Source organism: Microtus ochrogaster, linkage group LG1 (assembly GCF_000317375.1).
Source record: "Microtus ochrogaster isolate Prairie Vole_2 linkage group LG1, MicOch1.0, whole genome shotgun sequence".
NCBI lineage: Eukaryota > Metazoa > Chordata > Mammalia > Rodentia > Cricetidae > Microtus > Microtus ochrogaster.
The window spans coordinates 10,900,017-10,917,442 of NC_022027.1; the positions used below are offsets into that span (position 1 = coordinate 10,900,017).

The following is a 17,426-nucleotide window of genomic DNA, read 5'->3' on the forward strand; positions in this document are numbered from 1 at the left end:
GACTGAGCTTTGGGTGTCCATACCTGAGAAGATGGGGGAGGGCTTCTTGGAAGATCCAGAAGTCATCGGTGCTGAGGCTGTGGAGAAAGTGCTGGGATGTTCACTAAACTTTACCTTGTCAAGAGACTCAGTCTCACCCTGAACATCTAGTGTGTCCTCGCTGTTGGCCAGGTGACCCAGAACACTGCCGCGTGAGACTCAGTCTCTCTCTGAGCATCTAGTGTACTCTAACTTCTGGCCAGGTGTTTCGGAACACTGTAGTGATGGCTTCATGCTCCAGTTCTTTCTCAAGAAGTGAGAAATTACTCTAGCAAGAAGCAGCAGTCTGCCCTCAGCGCAGCCATAGAGGCAGGAACCAGCATTTAATTCCACTGGGTTCTTCCTTCCTGCCTCTGCCGCTTGTCACACTAAGATACGTCAGAGGATCCTACCCCACCCCCCACCCCTGCCCAGGCCAGTGTCAGTCAGCTTTCAATCACTGCAATGCAGTTCTCCCTAAAATGTTGAGGACTTCGGGCCTTGGTTGGTCAGCCACATTGCTTTGAGCATGCCATGTAGGAAGCATGGGTACACTGAAATCCCCTGCTTTGGGGGAGGGTCTGGGGGGAGTCTCACAAGTCAGGGAGAAAGAGAGAAAGAAAAGGCTAGGCACACTTGTTCCTCTTTGAGAACATACCCCAGTGACTTAAGGACCTCCCCCAAGACTCCACCCTCAAGGGTTCCAGCACCTCTTACTTGGGTCACCCTAGAGCCCAGGACTCCAACATGTGAGCTAAGCTGAGACTGCCAAAGCCATGTTTATTTCCCCTCCTACACCCAACACCTCCCTTGTAGACATGCAGTGAGTGCTGGGTTAAGAAACTTGGCATTGAACTTTAGTGTAATGAACTTTAGTGTAAGTCCTGTCCTGCCAGTAAACCTGTACATTCTTGTTTCTTTCTCTCTCTCTCTCTCTCTCTCTCTCTCTCTCTCTCTCTCTCTCTCCCTCCCTCCCTCCCTCCCTCCCTCCCTCCCCCCCTCTCTCCTGACCCTCCATGTCCCTCAGGTCACCTCATTAATTCCCCAGACCTATTTACTTTGAGTCCATTAAGTAAAAACTGCCTGACTTAGGAGATGGTAGAAAAGCTTTGTTTTCCTGAACAAAGTTTCCTTTAGCAAAATGGTTGAGGTCACCTGTTGCACTTTGTTAATATCTTCATTGGAAAAAGAACCTTCTCCTGGGCCTCACATGCACAAAAGACATAGAAAAAGTGTTGGGTTCAGTGGTGTGGTATGGTCTCACCTGAGGGATAGGGAACCTGGGCTGGTGGCTGAGCCCGGTACACAGAGAAGGACATGCAAATGAGCGTATTAGTTTGATGGAGCACATGTATGAATGACTTCTAGAATTGGGTTTTATGACTTTCTTTAGTTCCTCCGGTTAATCAGCGTGTGGGCTGAATGTTGAACTATTTAACAAGACACACTTGTAATCCACTGTGAAAAGGAATATGCCGCAGTAATCTTGGACTAGAAATGCAGGTTTTAAAGTGGCATTCACAATAGCAGTAAAGAGATAAAATACATAAGGATCCTGTCGTCATGCAGAGTATAGAGTAAGGGTCAGAAAGCTACGTGGTCATCCCAGGCAAGGAAGAAATGTATGAGGTGGAAGAGGGAAACAAGGTTGGTCCATCAGCAAACACCCTCCCAAATCTAGGCATGGTTTTCACACAAAATTGTCTTATGCATCTTGTTAACATTTGGTTGTAGCATGATTAATAAAAACCCAGAGACAAATATTGGGGTTCAACCTGAAGGTCAGAAAAGCAAAACAGCCAGCCCCTGGCTCTTACCTTTACCTCGGTCCGAAATGGCGATCCTGCCTCCAACAATCTCAAAATGAGACTGTGTCTGAGACTTGTCTTCTTCCATTTTATATTCCTTTCTAGGGCTGGGATTAAAGGTGTGTGCACCACTGCCTTGTCTGTAAGGCTGAGCAGTGGGGCTGTTTTATTCTCTGATCTTTAGGCAAGCTCTATTTATTAAAGTACAAATGAAATATCACTACATTTGGCAGTCTAACTTATTATAAAAATCTATCTGAAAAAAAAATAAATGAGAAGATTGGCAAGACTAGAGTTACATGAAGATGTAGCCATGCCTCAAGGAACTCTTTGAAGAACATGGACATAAACCAGCATAGAACTGGATAAAGCTATGGTCAATCAACATGATATGTCCGAGGAGGAAAATGCACAAGACAGAAACAGTGTTGGAAGAGCTGATTCAAAAGTGAAAGCTGATCACTTTACATTTTCGACTCCTTAAACAATAGGAAAACATTTAAGGACGTTTCAGGGGAATGAAGGAATTATATTTTAGAAATCCCTGCCATGCAAACCAGAAGTCAGCTAGGTAAGACTGTGCAGGAGACAGGCTTGGATCTTCACTTACCAATAGGGAGAATTAGTAAAGAAAAGGAGCTGGGGGCTGGAGAGATGACTCAGAAGTTTAGAGCACCGGCTGCTCTTCCAGAGGTGCAGAGTTCAATTCCCAGCCACCACATGGTGGCTCACAACCATCTGTAATGAGATCTTGCGCCCTCTTCTGGCATGAAAGTATACATGCAGGCAGTACACTGTATACATAATAAATAGGTGGGAAAACCTTTTTTAAAAAAAGAAAGAAAAAGAAAAGGAGATAGATGGAACTAGTTTATATTTCCACATTTTCCTTCATGACTGCTAGGCTTCCTACCCTGTGTAACTGCTGTGTGATGATTAGGAATTTGCTGTGTGGTCAGGGACTCTTCCCTATACAGTGTGACTTCAGATCCTTTGATCATTTCTGGACCTGATGATATTTGCTTCTAATGGTTGTTGTGAGAGTTGGTTAAGGTAATCTTGACAATGGGCCCTCCAAAGTGACATAGTTAATTCTCTGTGGTTCCGTCTTGGATCGTGGACAAGCAGCTTGTTGTGGGGTTGAACAGGCAGAGGAAGGGGTGTTAGCAGGTGGCTGGCTGCAGGTGGCTAGTGGCTGGACCTGCCAGGGGACTGGAAGATGAGACGTAGGCTCTTGTTGGCATTTTCAGAATGTAACATTGGCACAGGGTATGGCAGCATCTTGAAGTGCAAGCGTGTCTAAACCAGCCTTTCTAACTGTCTTTGGCTTTAGTCATTAAGGAGGAAACTAACCACAGTGAGATGGCCGAAGACCTGTGCAAGATAGGAGCAGAGAGGTCCCTTGTTCTGGACAGACTGGCAAGCAACGTCGCCAAACGTAAGAGCTCTATGCCTCAGAAATTTCTTGGTAAGAGTTAAATGTTTGCTGTCTCTTAACATACAACTATGTGCGTGTTCTAGACTCAAATGAAAATTATTTGAAAGTAGAAGAAAAGAAAAAAATCTTACTTTTTTGAAAAAAGTGATAAAGTTAGTATTTCCTAAATATTGAAGTTTTTTTTCTAATAATTTTCTTGAAATTGAAAGACCTCTCACCAGGAATTAGAGCCCTTGGTATGATGTTTCTATGGCCATTAATATAGCAGTTAGATCAGTCCTCCTGGAGCTTCAATTCAGGTTTTCCCAGGAGGTTGTGTAACACTGCCCTCAAAGGACAGTGAGAGTTAATAGGAACTGAACAGAGAATGACCCCTCAGAAGTTCTAGTGAAGGGGTACTGCAGCTAGAATTGCTAGAGGACATCCCCTCTCCCAGTAAAGTTTGTCCTCAGGTTTAGGGACATCATTTAGGGGTTGATTATAATTACTATACGGTTGAGGGTCAGGTTCTCAGGCAACACTTTTCCTCTTCCAAATATAAATAGGACTCCAATTTTATCTATTGGTTAAATAGAGGTTTCTCATGGCATAGGGGTTGGGAGGAAGAAGGGGAAGAAAGACCTTCAAGACAAAACAGAAACCACTTATCTCAAATATTATTTATGGACTTAACTGTGCAAGTGGGAGTTTCTGGACCAAAAGAAAGGAGGAGACCCCATATCCTGATCAGAGAAGGGGGGGAATCTTGGTCAAGCAGTCAGTTGCTGGATGGCTGAGACTTTAGGCAGTCTCAGGTGCAGGGTCCCTGTCTTCCCCCTGTGGGGTGCACCAAGAACTGGACTCATGGAGAGAGTCTGACGGACTGCTCAGACAGACTGGCAGAGAGGATCAGCAAGTGTGTTCAGGGGTTGAGAAGAGCTCCTGACCTCAGGAGGCAGGGTGTGGACTTCCTCTTTTTGATTAGGAACCTGAAGAATGCCCCGTGTTTTAGTAATGACCATATACGGTGCCCTAAAGTTTTGGGAGATGTCCAGCCAAATGGAGCATCTGCAATCTGACCATGACTGTCCCGGGTGAATGGGCATTGTCTTGATTCACACGCTTCTGGGTGAGAGGGAGCAGCAGGGCTGAGATGAGACAGCTCTCTCCAGGGGAGAGGTTAAACGCAGGAGGAAGTGGCATTGTGGGAACAGAAGGACCAGGATAGCAGAAGTGGAGTGTGCAAGGAAGAGCTCCCAGCAGCTGTGTTCGGTTGGTGTTCCCCAGAGGTGATTGGCAGTTCATGCCCTACCCAGTGCCTCTTTCTGCTCTCACATGCCTGCCTCCCTCTCGCTGCTCTGTGATGGCTTCCACTGTCTCAGTTTCTCCATCTCTAAAACAGAAACAGGTGGCCCTCGGAGGCTCCTCTCCACATTTGGGATAATATATTATTATGTTACTAAGATGATAGATAGCTAATAAGAATTTTGATAGAAATATTTAATGGTTTTCGGTGAACCAAATCAAACATCCAGGCATTCCCATAACTAAATTAAATGAGCATCATTGTAAATATCTTTCTGCCATATATTTTTCAGCAGGTAGGATGAATTACAATATAGAGGTGGATTACAATATAGAGATGGGAAGTAAATGTCTTTTGAAGTTTCCAAAGATGCACCCTCAGAAAGATTCCAACTTTTCTAGCTTGTCCTGGGGGGGTGGGACGTATCGGTTTGTTGTGTTTGCCTCTTCCCGTGCCTTGCTAAAAAGTATGTTCAAGTGGCCACAACATATTAAACATGTCTTAAACGTTAAGAGGGTGGCCAGTCCTCAAATAACTATTTACTTCCAGAGGGGATTCTGCTTCCTAAAAAGAATTACCCTTAGAATAAAAGTATTTTCTCATGAGTCATTTTTATTGACTTTGGTTTTGCATTGTGCATCTCTACAGTATCCACATTCTATTCGGTAATCATTATTCTTAATATAGTGTAGATAGTCACCCCTCTACATTTTATTTTTTTTATTGAAAAAGGAAAAAAAACAAGTTTCCGCCTCCTCCCAGCCTCCCATTTCCCTCCCCCTCCTCCCACCCTTCTCCCCCTCCTCCCACCCTTCTCCCCCTCCCCCCACCCCTCTCCCCCTCCCCACACTCCTCTCCCCCTCCCTCTCCAGTCCAAAGAGCAGTCAGGGTTCCCTGCCCTGTGGAAAGTCTTAGGTCCTCCCCCCTCCACCCATATCTAGGAAGGTGAACATCCAAATTGGCTAGGCTCCCACAAAGCCAGCACATTAAGTAGGATCAAAACCCCTTGCCATTGTCCTTGGCTTCTCATCAGCCCTCATTGTTTGCCATGTTCAGAGAGTTCAGTTTTATCCCATGCTTTTTCAGTCTCAGTCCAGCTGGCCTTGGTGAGCTCCCAATAGATCAGCCCCACTGTCTCAGCCCCCTCTACATTTTAGCAGGTTGGTCAGACCCAGGCGTCTTAGCATCCTCTCTGTGTATTTTGTTAATCCCTTCATTGAGTAGACTCTACGTTCAAGCATCCTTGTGTCGACGTCCCATTCCCACCGTTGCTTTGAGTTTGAGGGTTCACCTGTCACCTTTGTGCCAGAGGAGCATCCTCAGGAAGGTGTTCCCTTGGACCACTCTTCTTTCCCGGAGAGTGATAGATCATGCCTCATTGCCTGTAGCATTGTTTGTGGGGTGGTGTTGGGATGGCTGAATCCAGCCTGGTTTTTTCTTTTAATGTGCTTTTTAACCCAGAAGTCAGAAGAATTCTAGTGTTCTACAGGCTAAATGAACCTTTGCCTTTTCGCCTGGGAGTTTCCTTTCTTTTTCTTTTCCTGCCTTGTGGAAACATTCCCTTTCATAAATACCCTTTGTTCTTCCTAGTGTGCTCTCTACTCCACAGTGCTGGCTTTTCATAAGTTGGAAAAATTGTCTCCCATGTCTGTTAGCATTTTGTTATTTTTGAGTTTATTCACTATTATTTCATATTTCCCTGCGCTGTCAGAAATCCAGTTCCTCGTCATTTTTTCCTGATGTTTGCTATTTCTAATGCATATAATAAGTGTTTATTGGATTGGATCTCATTTTTTTCCTGAGATCTGAACTCTTCCCATATCCTGTTGGTTTTTTTTTTAGTATTGACTTTGAATATTTTCTGAATTTGACTGCTTGCATATTCCAAAAATTAAAATAGCTAAAACTTAAAAAAAAATTCACTCCATGTCATGAAGTAATTATGCAGCATTTCTTCTCTTCCTGGAGTTAAGTTTCTTTTTCCCCTAGGATGGACTTACTGGTTTGTCTTAATTCCTTTCTCAACAAAAATATTTTCACTGTAACCATGACATTTTTTTTTATCCTGCTCGTTCTATTTGGTCTGATGGGGCTTGATTGACATTTCAATGTTCTTCCCATTGTATCTGAGACTTTTTCCTATGAGAACTATGACTTTTTTAAATCCTGAAAGAATGCCAAGGATGGTGTTTGGGGAGTTCAGGTGAGGCAAAGTGCGGCTTTTGTTTTAAAACGTTCCCCTTTGAGAGCTCTCTCTCATTCCTCATATTTGGTTAAAGCTCTAAACCAGCAAATGGTGCCTCCTGTCTCCACAGGGGACATCTCAGGGCTTCCCTGACCCTGAAGTGCAGCTCCTTAAGGCCTTTGCTTCCATGCAGGGGAGCCAGCCCGCATGCTAAGGTTGCTGAGGTCATGTGCTTCCTGCTGGGGGAGCTTTTAGCTCCGTGATCAGAAAAGGGGGAAAAACAATTAAGTCTGTTCAGCTGTTTTTCTGTCAGTGTGTGTGTGGGGGGGGGGGATTGCTGGAAATGTGATTGATTTCACCTGTTTCTCAAAGTGATATTACCCAAAGCTTTGTCTTGTATCTCATTCAAGGACTGGTCTTTCCTTGGCCGTAGATAGATGAATATAAAGTAAGGATAAGTAGATGATAGATAGATTAGATAGATAGATAGATAGATAGATAGATAGATAGATAGATAGATAGATAGATAGATAGATAGATAGATAGATAGACCCATAACAGGTTTCACTGAGGCACTGAGGACTTTTGTAGCTTTTAATTTTCACATATGGGTAGAGAAATTCTATGGGTAAATTTATCACTTCATGCCCATCTACAATGTATGTTGCTTTCTTTGCAACACCCACTTGTTGTTGAAACTAAGTTCTTGAAACAGCAGGCTTCAATGGTTGCTTAGAAAACCACAGAACCACGACTCTGGGGAGAAACAGGAAAGCACCGCCTTTGGTGAGAGAACACACACTTCGCCGGCGAGCAGAACTGGGCGCCAGGCCCACACCCTCCTCCATCGCTAGGCTTTGGCAGCCAGTGAGTGCAGCAAGAATGAGTTCCTTCTGGCTGTGTAACTAGATAGGTTAGCACCTTGATTTTAAAAACAAAATTTACAGGAAAAGCAATCTTTGGTTTTAGGAATGCTATGTAATTTAAGAATACTACCTATTTACTTCCCCCATAATGGAGAGAGAAAACCGTTCATTGTCTCTACACAGGGATTTTTGTCCTGTTCAGTCTCTAAGAAGATGTAACTGGACGTATACAAGTTTGTTTTCTATAATCTGACGCTCATTGTGTGCTCTTACCGGGGTACGTGTTGCTTCTGACACAGGTAGATGGAAGCCAATGAAAACAAGTAGTCACGTGATACACATGCAGTAAGACACAAAGAAACGCAATGTCAAGAAAGATCCTGAGCCATGGGGAGTATATTCCTTGGCTACTATTTTTTATTAATTAAATTTATGCATTTATTTTACATCTCAGCTGAAGTTTCCCCTCCCTCTTTTCCTATTCCCTTCCCCCCACCACCTTCTCCCTGCTCCTACCCATCTACTCCTCCTCTGTTTCTGTTCAGAAACACCTCCCATGGGTGTCAACAAAGCATGGCATATCAAGCTGGGATGGGACTAAGCTCCTCCCTTTATATGGTGGCTGGCTACGGCAACCCAGTGTGAGGAATGGGTTCTCAAAAACCTGCCAAGCATCAGGGACGGGCATTCCCTCTGCTAGGAGTCTCGCAGGTAGACAATCCCAACCTACTATTTAATGATCACTGATTTTTTTTTCAATGATTGTGAGTAGATTAATGAATTGTGGAATAGTTTGTCCTACTGTAAATAAAGAGTTGGGGTGACGACCTCAATGTCGGTGTGAAAAACACTGGGATCATCTTCTGCCACCACCTTCATCGGCTGCTGTCAGGTCCAGCCTGACTGTGAGCAGTCCTTCATCTTTGTGCCTCTTTGGTCTGTCTTCTCTCTGTGCCCGAGTAGATCACTGTCTTCAGACCCTTCAGACGTTCTCCTTTGTATTTAAGGAAACTTAGTTTAGTCTAAGGTCCCAGGATGTGATCCTGGCTTCGACTTGGACACTTCCTATGCTCCTAGAACTGTCCCCCGGACCTTAGCATTGTCCCACCAAAGCTCCAGGCCCTTCTATCCTCAGCACCTTCACTGCTGCTGTCCCCAGCCATGGGACACAGAAGCCCACACACGCATCTGCCTCATCTGAGATGAGATGCTTGTGTGACACCGGCAGCAAGCCTTCCTGTGCTCATGGGATTTCTCAGGTGCGGATGGAGTCTGACATCACTACTGTGCCTGTCTCGTGCTAGCTGTGTGCGTCCAAGGACAGGGACTGTCGCGCTGGCTTTCCTTTTAGTCAAGACAGATGCACTGAAGATGAAAGAGGCGGAGTGGGGGGGGGGAATGTAAACAGGGCATCTGGTTCTGTGGGCTGCCTCATTTACCATGGCTGAGAAGGCCCACACATGGCTAATCCTGCCGATAGGAATATAAACAATTGCTTTAATGAATGTCTTTGCTGTCAGAGTCATGATTTCATGTTAAACTTAACATTTAGAAGAAAAACTTTTTTTTTTCTTTTTTTTTGGTTTTTTGAGACAGGGTTTCTCTGTGTAGTCCTCGCTACTCTGGAACTCACCCTGTAGACTAGGCTGGCCTCAAACTCACAGAGATCAGCCTGCCTCTTCCTCCCAAGTGCTGGGATTAAAGGTGTGCACCACCACCGCCCTGCCTGTCTCTGTCTCTTGCATCCCAGAATTAAAGGCTTATGCCACCACAGCCTGGATATAAGATAAATCTTTAAAGAAATTCATTTTATTTCATTATCAAAACTAACTACCTGAAACCAAATCTAGTCTTATTTCCCACTGCATCTAGGGAAGGAGGTTTGCGTTAGCTCAGTTTCCCTCACTACAGGAGAACATCTGAGATGTTCAACTTATAAAAAGGAGTTTTATTTGCAGCTTTGGAGGGTTCCTCCCCAAGACTGGACCTGTTTTGCTCTGGCTGTGGCAAGGAAACATAAGTAGATCATAGAGCAGAAATATTTGCATGTGGCTATGAAGCAAGAGAGGAATATATGGAGGTCAGGGTCCAGTATCCCCTTTGAGAATATAGTCCCCAAAATATAAGTCCTCCCTAAAGAGTCCAGAACCTCCCAACAGCATATCTACAAATTGGCTCAGACACATTCATAGCTATCCTGTGATACATCTGGTTTATGAACCACAGGTTGGACAATTCCTAAAAACTTGGGCCTTTGAAGGCATCTGAGGTCCAGACTGTAGCAGAGTTCATATAGTTCCCCCCAGACAATGGCTCTATTGCTGCCACTAAAGGTAGCTTTAACTAAATCTCTATCATTCTAGTAAAACTCGAGATTCAAAGGCTACGGTGAAGACCTGCAAGCTCAGAGAGTTAGAATAGAAACTGGCTAGCTTTCTCTCTTTGCTGGTGTCCCTGGAACCTCTCTCCTTCCACACTTCCCCAACTAAAATACTCTCACTATACCCCTCCGTGCTACTTTCTGTCCACTAGTTGCTAACACTGCTCCTCTGAGTCCAGCTTAATTTTATTTAACTAACACAAATGCAACACATCTTTACATAGTTAAACAAATGCAACAAAAATAAAGTAACACATCTTTGCCTAGTTAAACAAATATTCTACAACATTTCCCCCTTTCATCTAAATAAAAGGAAAGATTTTAACTTTAACATAGAAAAACTATAAACACTAAGAACAGTTATTAAATCAAAATTACATTTACAAAATCCAGTCCTTTTGTATTTGGCATATTCAAAGAATTCTTCTATTATCTATCCTATCTTGATGAGTCAAAAGCTCTATACCTAATTTACCTTCTATCTTAACTAAGGGAAACAACTATAACTATCTAGTCTTCAACTTAATAGGATATGCTATTACCTGAGTAAACAGGAAGTACAGTGCAAGCAAATTCTAAAAATATACAAACAACAGAGATATGTGGCTGTCTGGGCAGTCACCCTAGGTTCCTCTGCAACATTTGGGCATCCATCTTCAGCCTAGAATGTCTGGTAAACTTTTCCATAAGACAGTTTTGAAGGCCTGTCCTGCTTTGTCTTGACAACGTTCTGCAGTCACTTTCCTTTGTAACCTGCATGTCCAGTTTAAACATTAAAACATTAAACTGTTGAGGCAAGGACAGTTTCTTGCCCAAACGTCTAGCTTTGCCATAATAAAAACCAACTCGATATGGAGGTTCTTCAATGCCCATTGTCTTTTTATGAAATATATTGGTGCTGCAAGGAGAAGATATGTCTCACTGTCATGAAAAGCCTTAGGTTATTAAACTTCTTAAATGCCATATTCTGCAGGTCTCTGAAGTATTTGAAGATCACCTATCTAAAGTATATGTTTAACCTTGAAAACATACCTAATATAGCTACAAGTTTGATTATTATAGATGACTAACTACTAACCTACCTTTCTTAATTGTATATTACATTTTTTAGTGAGCTGCATAAGCACAAGACCCCAAACAAGAGTAGAAACATACATACAATATTACAGAAAATAACTTTAAATTTTTATAAATACACCAAAATTCATACCATTATAAAATATTTGAGGTTAATAGTTGCTTTATTATCCTATATTCTTATATGCCCCCTAAATGATGGCAAACATCCAAAACCCAACAAATGACCAAAAACCACTCACCCCACCTCTCGGGAATGTGGGTGTTGTGTTGCCTAGGCTGTTTCCTATTGTCTGGAGGCAACTCTGAGAAAACTGAGACAATGATCAAGTTCTAGGAAAACTAGTTGTAGCATTTGTTGTCCAGTTTCAGAACTGTTCCCTTGCACAGGGATCAGCATATACATTATCTGTCTTGTATTTTTTTCTTGGTTTATTTCTTTATGTCTGTAGTCAAAATTTTCAGAATCTTTTCTCATCAAACATGATCTCTGTTAACTTTGAAGAAATCCACAACCTTTCATTTCCTAAGGAAACAGAAAGATAACCTCTTTCCCAATGCAATATATTTTCTAAATTCCATTTTAAAGTTAAGACATCCCTAAAGTGTCCAGGCTGGTTTAATTCAGCGGTCCTTTGTACAGCACAATGTCTCTCAGCAGCTCTTGTTTGCTCATCGCTGTTCCAAAAAATTCAAAGTTAGCACAACGCCATATGGGATCCAGATTCTCTGTGTATTCCCATCTTTGTGTGGCTCTTTTCCACTTTATATTACTTTACTCTCTTTTTTAAGACTATTTTTTAAACTATTTTTTACTATGACTGTCAATACTCCTTTTCTTTCTTAAGCCCCTATGTACATTTTTAAACACACTGTAACCTATTTAGAGGTTTTTTTCGTTCTGGACCTGCTTTACTGTGTACCTGTAGTGTTCTCTGAACGTGTAAACCAAACTTTAAACTCACTGCACAAATTTGTACTGGCGCTGGATTCACCCTGCTTGGGTCTGTGGGAGCCAAACTTGATGCCCCATAGACCTGGCCAAGAGCTGAATTTAATCAGGGGTTGCATTTAATCACCCCAGCTCTAGGAAGTCGGTGCCCACAATATGGCAGGCATTTTTACTTAGCTTGTTTCTGCTTAACGACATGCCAGCTGCTCAGGTGCTTGCTGTGTTGCAGAGCTTCACCTGTGTATGCTATGAGCCAGGCTACTAGGAAACCACGCTGTTTTTCTTCCCAGCTTTCTCAGGCCCTATGTAGAAATTTGTGCCCCATGTTGGGTACTATTTGTAGTTGGGATTTTCTTTGGGCCACCAAACAGCTTCCAAATAAAGACATGAAGACATTATTAATTATAAATGTTCAGTCTTCGCTTAGACTTGCTTCTAGCTAGTTTTAACTTAAATTAACCCATTTCTAGTAAGCTATTGCTGCTCCAAGGCTTGTTTATGTCGTCTATGTACTGTTCATCCTGCTTTTTGCTTCCTCTGTGTCTGGCTGACTGGACCCAGCAGGCTCCCCTTTTCTCTCTGCCTGCCAAGCCTGTCTATCCTGCCTTTGCCTAACTACTGGCCATTGAGCTTCTTATTAGACCTATCAGGTGACAATATAAAACAACAACGCATCTTTACATAATGAAACAAATACAGCATAAACAAAAGCAACACATGTCTACATAGTTCAACAAATGCAACACATCTTTACATGGTTCAACAAATACTCCATAACAAGTCACTACTGAATTCTCAGTTCCATCCATCTTTAGTATTAGGCGCACCCGTAAACAGTAAGTCAATGGTGCCTGCCTTCCAGCTCTGTTTCCCACTTCCAATTTCTGCTGAGATAATTCACCGCTGCTAACTCTGAAGAGAGGGTGCATCCAGTTATGTTAATGTAGTCATTCTCCTTTCATCGTTCATTAGAGTCCATCCACTTCTGAAATATTTATAAGAAATATTTAGTTTATTATAAGGGATATGTAATCATGTTTTTAAGGACATGTTTTTCTAGATTAAAGTAATAAATGTAATATAGTATCTTAAATTTATTACATGAATTAATTCATGGCTGTGTATTTTAATTAAACAATTTGGGGATAAATTAAATAATATGCATTTAGAAAACTTTTAAAATATTTAAAGTCAATATATTAGTGTTAATTTCACCTTACTTAATGAAAAATGAGGTTTAGCCTTGTGAAACATGCACAGTTTAAGCTGACATGGACAATCTTTAGTCTCCCTCTTCATAGGTAAGCAGAATTTCTCAAAACACTTAGCCCGTAGTAAGACCCTGAACAGGCTGTTCTCTTTTTCCCTCCTGTGCCTGAGCAAATGTCTCCTGTCTGCTGTCACACTGGGACACCTTCCAGTCTCCTGGGTATAGATTTACTAATGGTCACCTACTTCCCACAGGAGACAAGTGTCTGTCAGACATGCCCTATGACAATGCCAGTTATGAGAAGGATGGGATGATGACATCTCACGTGATGGACGAAGCCATCAACAACGCCATCACCTACCTGGGGGCTGAGTCCCTGCGCCCGCTGGTGCAGACACCTCCCGGAAGCTCCGAGGTGGTGCCCGTCATCAACTCCATGTACCAGCTGCACAAGCCCCCCGCAGACGGCCCCCCACGGCCCAACCACTCGGCGCAGGATAGCGCCGTGGAGAACTTGCTGCTGCTGTCCAAGGCCAAGTCTGTGTCATCGGAGCGGGAGGCCTCCCCGAGCAACAGCTGCCAAGACTCCACGGACACCGAGAGCAACGCTGAGGAGCAGCGCAGTGGCCTCATCTACCTGACCAACCACATCACCCCGCATGTGCGCAACGGGCTGGCCCTCAAGGAGGAGCAGCGAGCCTATGAGGTGCTGAGGGCGGCCTCAGAGAACTCGCAGGATGCCTTCCGCGTGGTCAGCACGAGTGGCGAGCAGCTCAAGGTGTACAAGTGCGAACACTGCCGCGTGCTCTTCCTGGATCACGTCATGTACACCATCCACATGGGCTGCCATGGCTTCCGGGATCCTTTTGAGTGTAACATGTGTGGTTATCACAGCCAGGACAGGTACGAGTTCTCATCCCATATCACACGGGGGGAGCATCGCTACCACCTGAACTAAACCGGGCCGGGCCCCACAGAAGCACAAAGATAGCTGCCTATGCCTCCCTCCTGGCAGCTGGACCCACAGCGGACAATGTTGGGTGTGGATTTGCAGGCAGCATTTGTTCCTTTAAGTTGGTTGTTTGGGATTTGATTTGTGTTAGAAGACAAGTTTTTAATGTTAGAGACAGGATTGCATTGCATCGGGAGCATTCAGAACATCCACCCTTCTAGACGGTTTTGTTGACTGCCAGCTGAGATTTCCCTTGACCAGTGGCTTTCTGACCCACACCACCACCACCCAACAGAGCCTGAATTTTCAGAGAATTGAATAAGAGAATTATCCAAGAAGGAGCAAAGAGAACCTTTCCCTAAGCAAAGTTTATGCCCCATGGATTCTCCAAATCTCCCCAAAACATCATAGTCACTGGGGTGGGGCCATCTCAGGGAGCTCCACAGGTGAGCCGCAAGACCAGATAGATCAAAGGCAGCTGGGGAGGAGCAAGGACACAGCCTGTGTGGAGGAGACCAGGGCAGAAGGTTGATCTTTCAAAGATGCTATTAAGTAAGTCACATAATGAATGGGAACATGGCGTCTGGACAAATGCCTAGGATTCATCTGGGCAAGAAGGGAAGGGGATTGGAGAGCCTTGTAGACTCCTCTTCATTGGCCAGATCACACCCAGCCTCTGGGGGCTTGTCGCCCAGTGAGATGAGCTCAGCACTCCTGTGGGCATTTTTGGAGTAGCCCTCTTCCCAAAGCTCATCACTGCATTTTAGACCCCAAGCCCAAAACTGAGACCTTCCTTCAAACTTCTCACACTGTAAGATCCCTCTGAAGCCAAAGCTTTTGTCTGGGTGTCTGTTCTTCCCTGAACTGTCTGGGAAGTCCAACCCCATCTCTTCATTTCAGCGGATTCCTGTTCTGATTATAGCCATGGACCTGGCTGTCTCAGTCTGATAACCATCTTTTTCTGCTCACACTGTGTGTTATTTTTGTTTGAAAGCCTATAAAACCATTATTCAGAATGACCATTTTTAGGAAATATATGAGCCCGGCATCTCAGTGGCTGAAGCACAGAATATTCTTGCTGTTAAACAAAAATTCTAGATGGTCTGAAACTCTTCAGCATAAACACCAGATATCATGTGTTTTCACATAAACAGGACAGGAACCATGCATCCTTGACCAGGTAAAGGTATTAGGATATTGGAATGTCTGGGGCCCCGGTGTGACCAGTTCGGGTTCCTAGAGAGAAATGCCCATCAGATATCACAGAAAAGAGGCAGGTAAGGTGGTAGAGGTGAGATCTGGTCCAGCCAAACCAAGACAGGGATGCCACACTGTTAGGTAGCTGGAGGTTCTCAATAGGACAGGCCTCTCTTAAGAGTCAGTATTAGGGTCATGAACCTACACCACCTCAATGAAGCTCCCTGAGGAGATTCCAAAGAACTGGAAGGGAGATTGTCTATAGCAGCACTTGGGTTAAAGCAAGCATTCTTAGTCAGAGCCCTCCTGATGCAGGGGGCTTGTCATCGCTGGTGGAGACTGTTCTATGAATTGTAGCTTACCTAGCAGGATCCCTCGTCACTGCCCAGTAGATGTCAGTAGCATCCTAGCTGATACCCAAACCTGTCTCCCAGGTGTTCCCTGGGGGCACACCACTGATCTAAATTCTAAGCTGGTGGAAAGTGTGGGAAAGTTTCCACAAATAAGAAGCACCTGAAGCCTTTTCTAGTCAGCAGCCTCCAGCTGCACTCTTTCTTTGGGAAGTGGATGAATTCCGTATGTGCATTTGAGAATGCACTTCCTCAAATGCTTCTGAGTTCAGTTGCAAGGATGAAGCACTCTTAAGTGTGGATTTCTCTGCTTCCAGAACAATGTGGCGTTTTGAAAGTAAAAATAAAATTGTGACTATAATGATTTACAGTAAGAATTTGAGGAACCAGAGCTGTGAACAACTTTTGTTCAATATGCAGTTATGGAGAAAGGCTGGCCTTGCCCAAATTCATATAGTCCAGTGACAGCCTTCCAAGCCTCCAGTTTGTTGGCAGCTCCTGTTCACTCTTGTCCTTATCCAGGAGAGCCTCAGGGTCAGCTGGTCCAAGGGAGATGGCTCCAACCCTCACCCCTACCCCTGCCACTGGCGTTCACAGGTTAAAGCAGAATTGTAAATAGTGGCTTCAGGAGCTGTTTTCTAGAATGCTTCGCCCCTTGCTCTCACTGCCTTTTTTTTTTTTAGATGATATGTCTATTTGCACACCTTTTGTTGTGGTTTTATATTGTAACAGCATTTTTTGAAACTATTGTATTTAAGATAAGGTTTCATATTATGTCCACAAGTAATTAAATTATGTTTGAAGGTGGCTATATTCTGTATCAAACGTTGATGATGTTTTCTTTAGTTGGTAAAGTAGGGTTTTGCATGACCTCACTTTTTGTTCTGTGGTTTGTTCTGCTGTATGATGTATACCTTCGGTATCGCTGTGTGATGAAGTGTGCCGAGATTCCACGCCCTCGTGTTGTCTTCTAAGAGTAGCTGCCAGAGGCAGGAGGGTTCCTAAGAGCAGGCTGACCTGTTAGTGACAGCTAAGTCACCATTTCTCATTCCATCTTCTCCCTGTTACCGCAGCTTCCTGTCCCAGGTCCCTTCTGTGCTTCATACCTTAGTGTGTGTGTGTGTCCTGACGAGAGTCAGGAGCATCGCTGTGTTACCATTGCATTGTCCCTGCACCACTGGCTTCAGATACCAGCACGTTCTGTTTCCAGTTTAGAATCGACCACATAATAAAATGTTAGAGCCTTTATTGAGAAGCAGAGGCACTCATCACGGAGATGGGGGCTTTGTTTTATGCCTGTGTCTTATTTTGTGCTCTTTTCTTCTTTTGTTTGTTCTTGAGTGCGTTGTGACTCTTGTAACATCATCTTGCCAAAAACAAACTTGAGATGAACTGGGTTTCTGTAGACATATCATGATGTATCATCTGTTCCTCTCTTCTTCAGTTCCAGCAATAAGAATGGATACACTCTAAATCCCAGATCTCCCACTTTTAACATCCATGTTTTTCTATGTCTTTTTTTTTTTTTTACCTTAAAGTGAGCCACAATTAGACTTGAGATGTACGGGCATCAACAAGCAAGAAGCACACGCACATCTGGTGCTACAACACTCACCGTGAATAAGTGTGACCAGATATTAATATGCAATATTGTTTTGTGTCCTTTCTAATACACTTTTTTATAATGTTGTGTGTGGTGGTTGTTGAG

General features: G+C 43.7%; 1 protein-coding gene across 1 annotated transcript in view; it reads left to right on the forward strand.

Annotated features, from left to right (window-relative positions):
* Ikzf1 (IKAROS family zinc finger 1) overlaps nucleotides 1-16,601 on the forward strand; it is a 90,247-nt gene extending 73,646 nt beyond the window's left edge. Inside the window, exons 7-8 of the mRNA XM_005359204.3 lie at nucleotides 3,160-3,294; nucleotides 13,474-16,601. Of these exons, the coding sequence (XP_005359261.1) occupies nucleotides 3,160-3,294; nucleotides 13,474-14,177 (839 nt within the window). The 3' untranslated portion in view covers nucleotides 14,178-16,601. The remainder of the gene's footprint in view (nucleotides 1-3,159; nucleotides 3,295-13,473) is intronic.
* The last annotated feature ends 825 nt before the right edge of the window (nucleotides 16,602-17,426 follow it).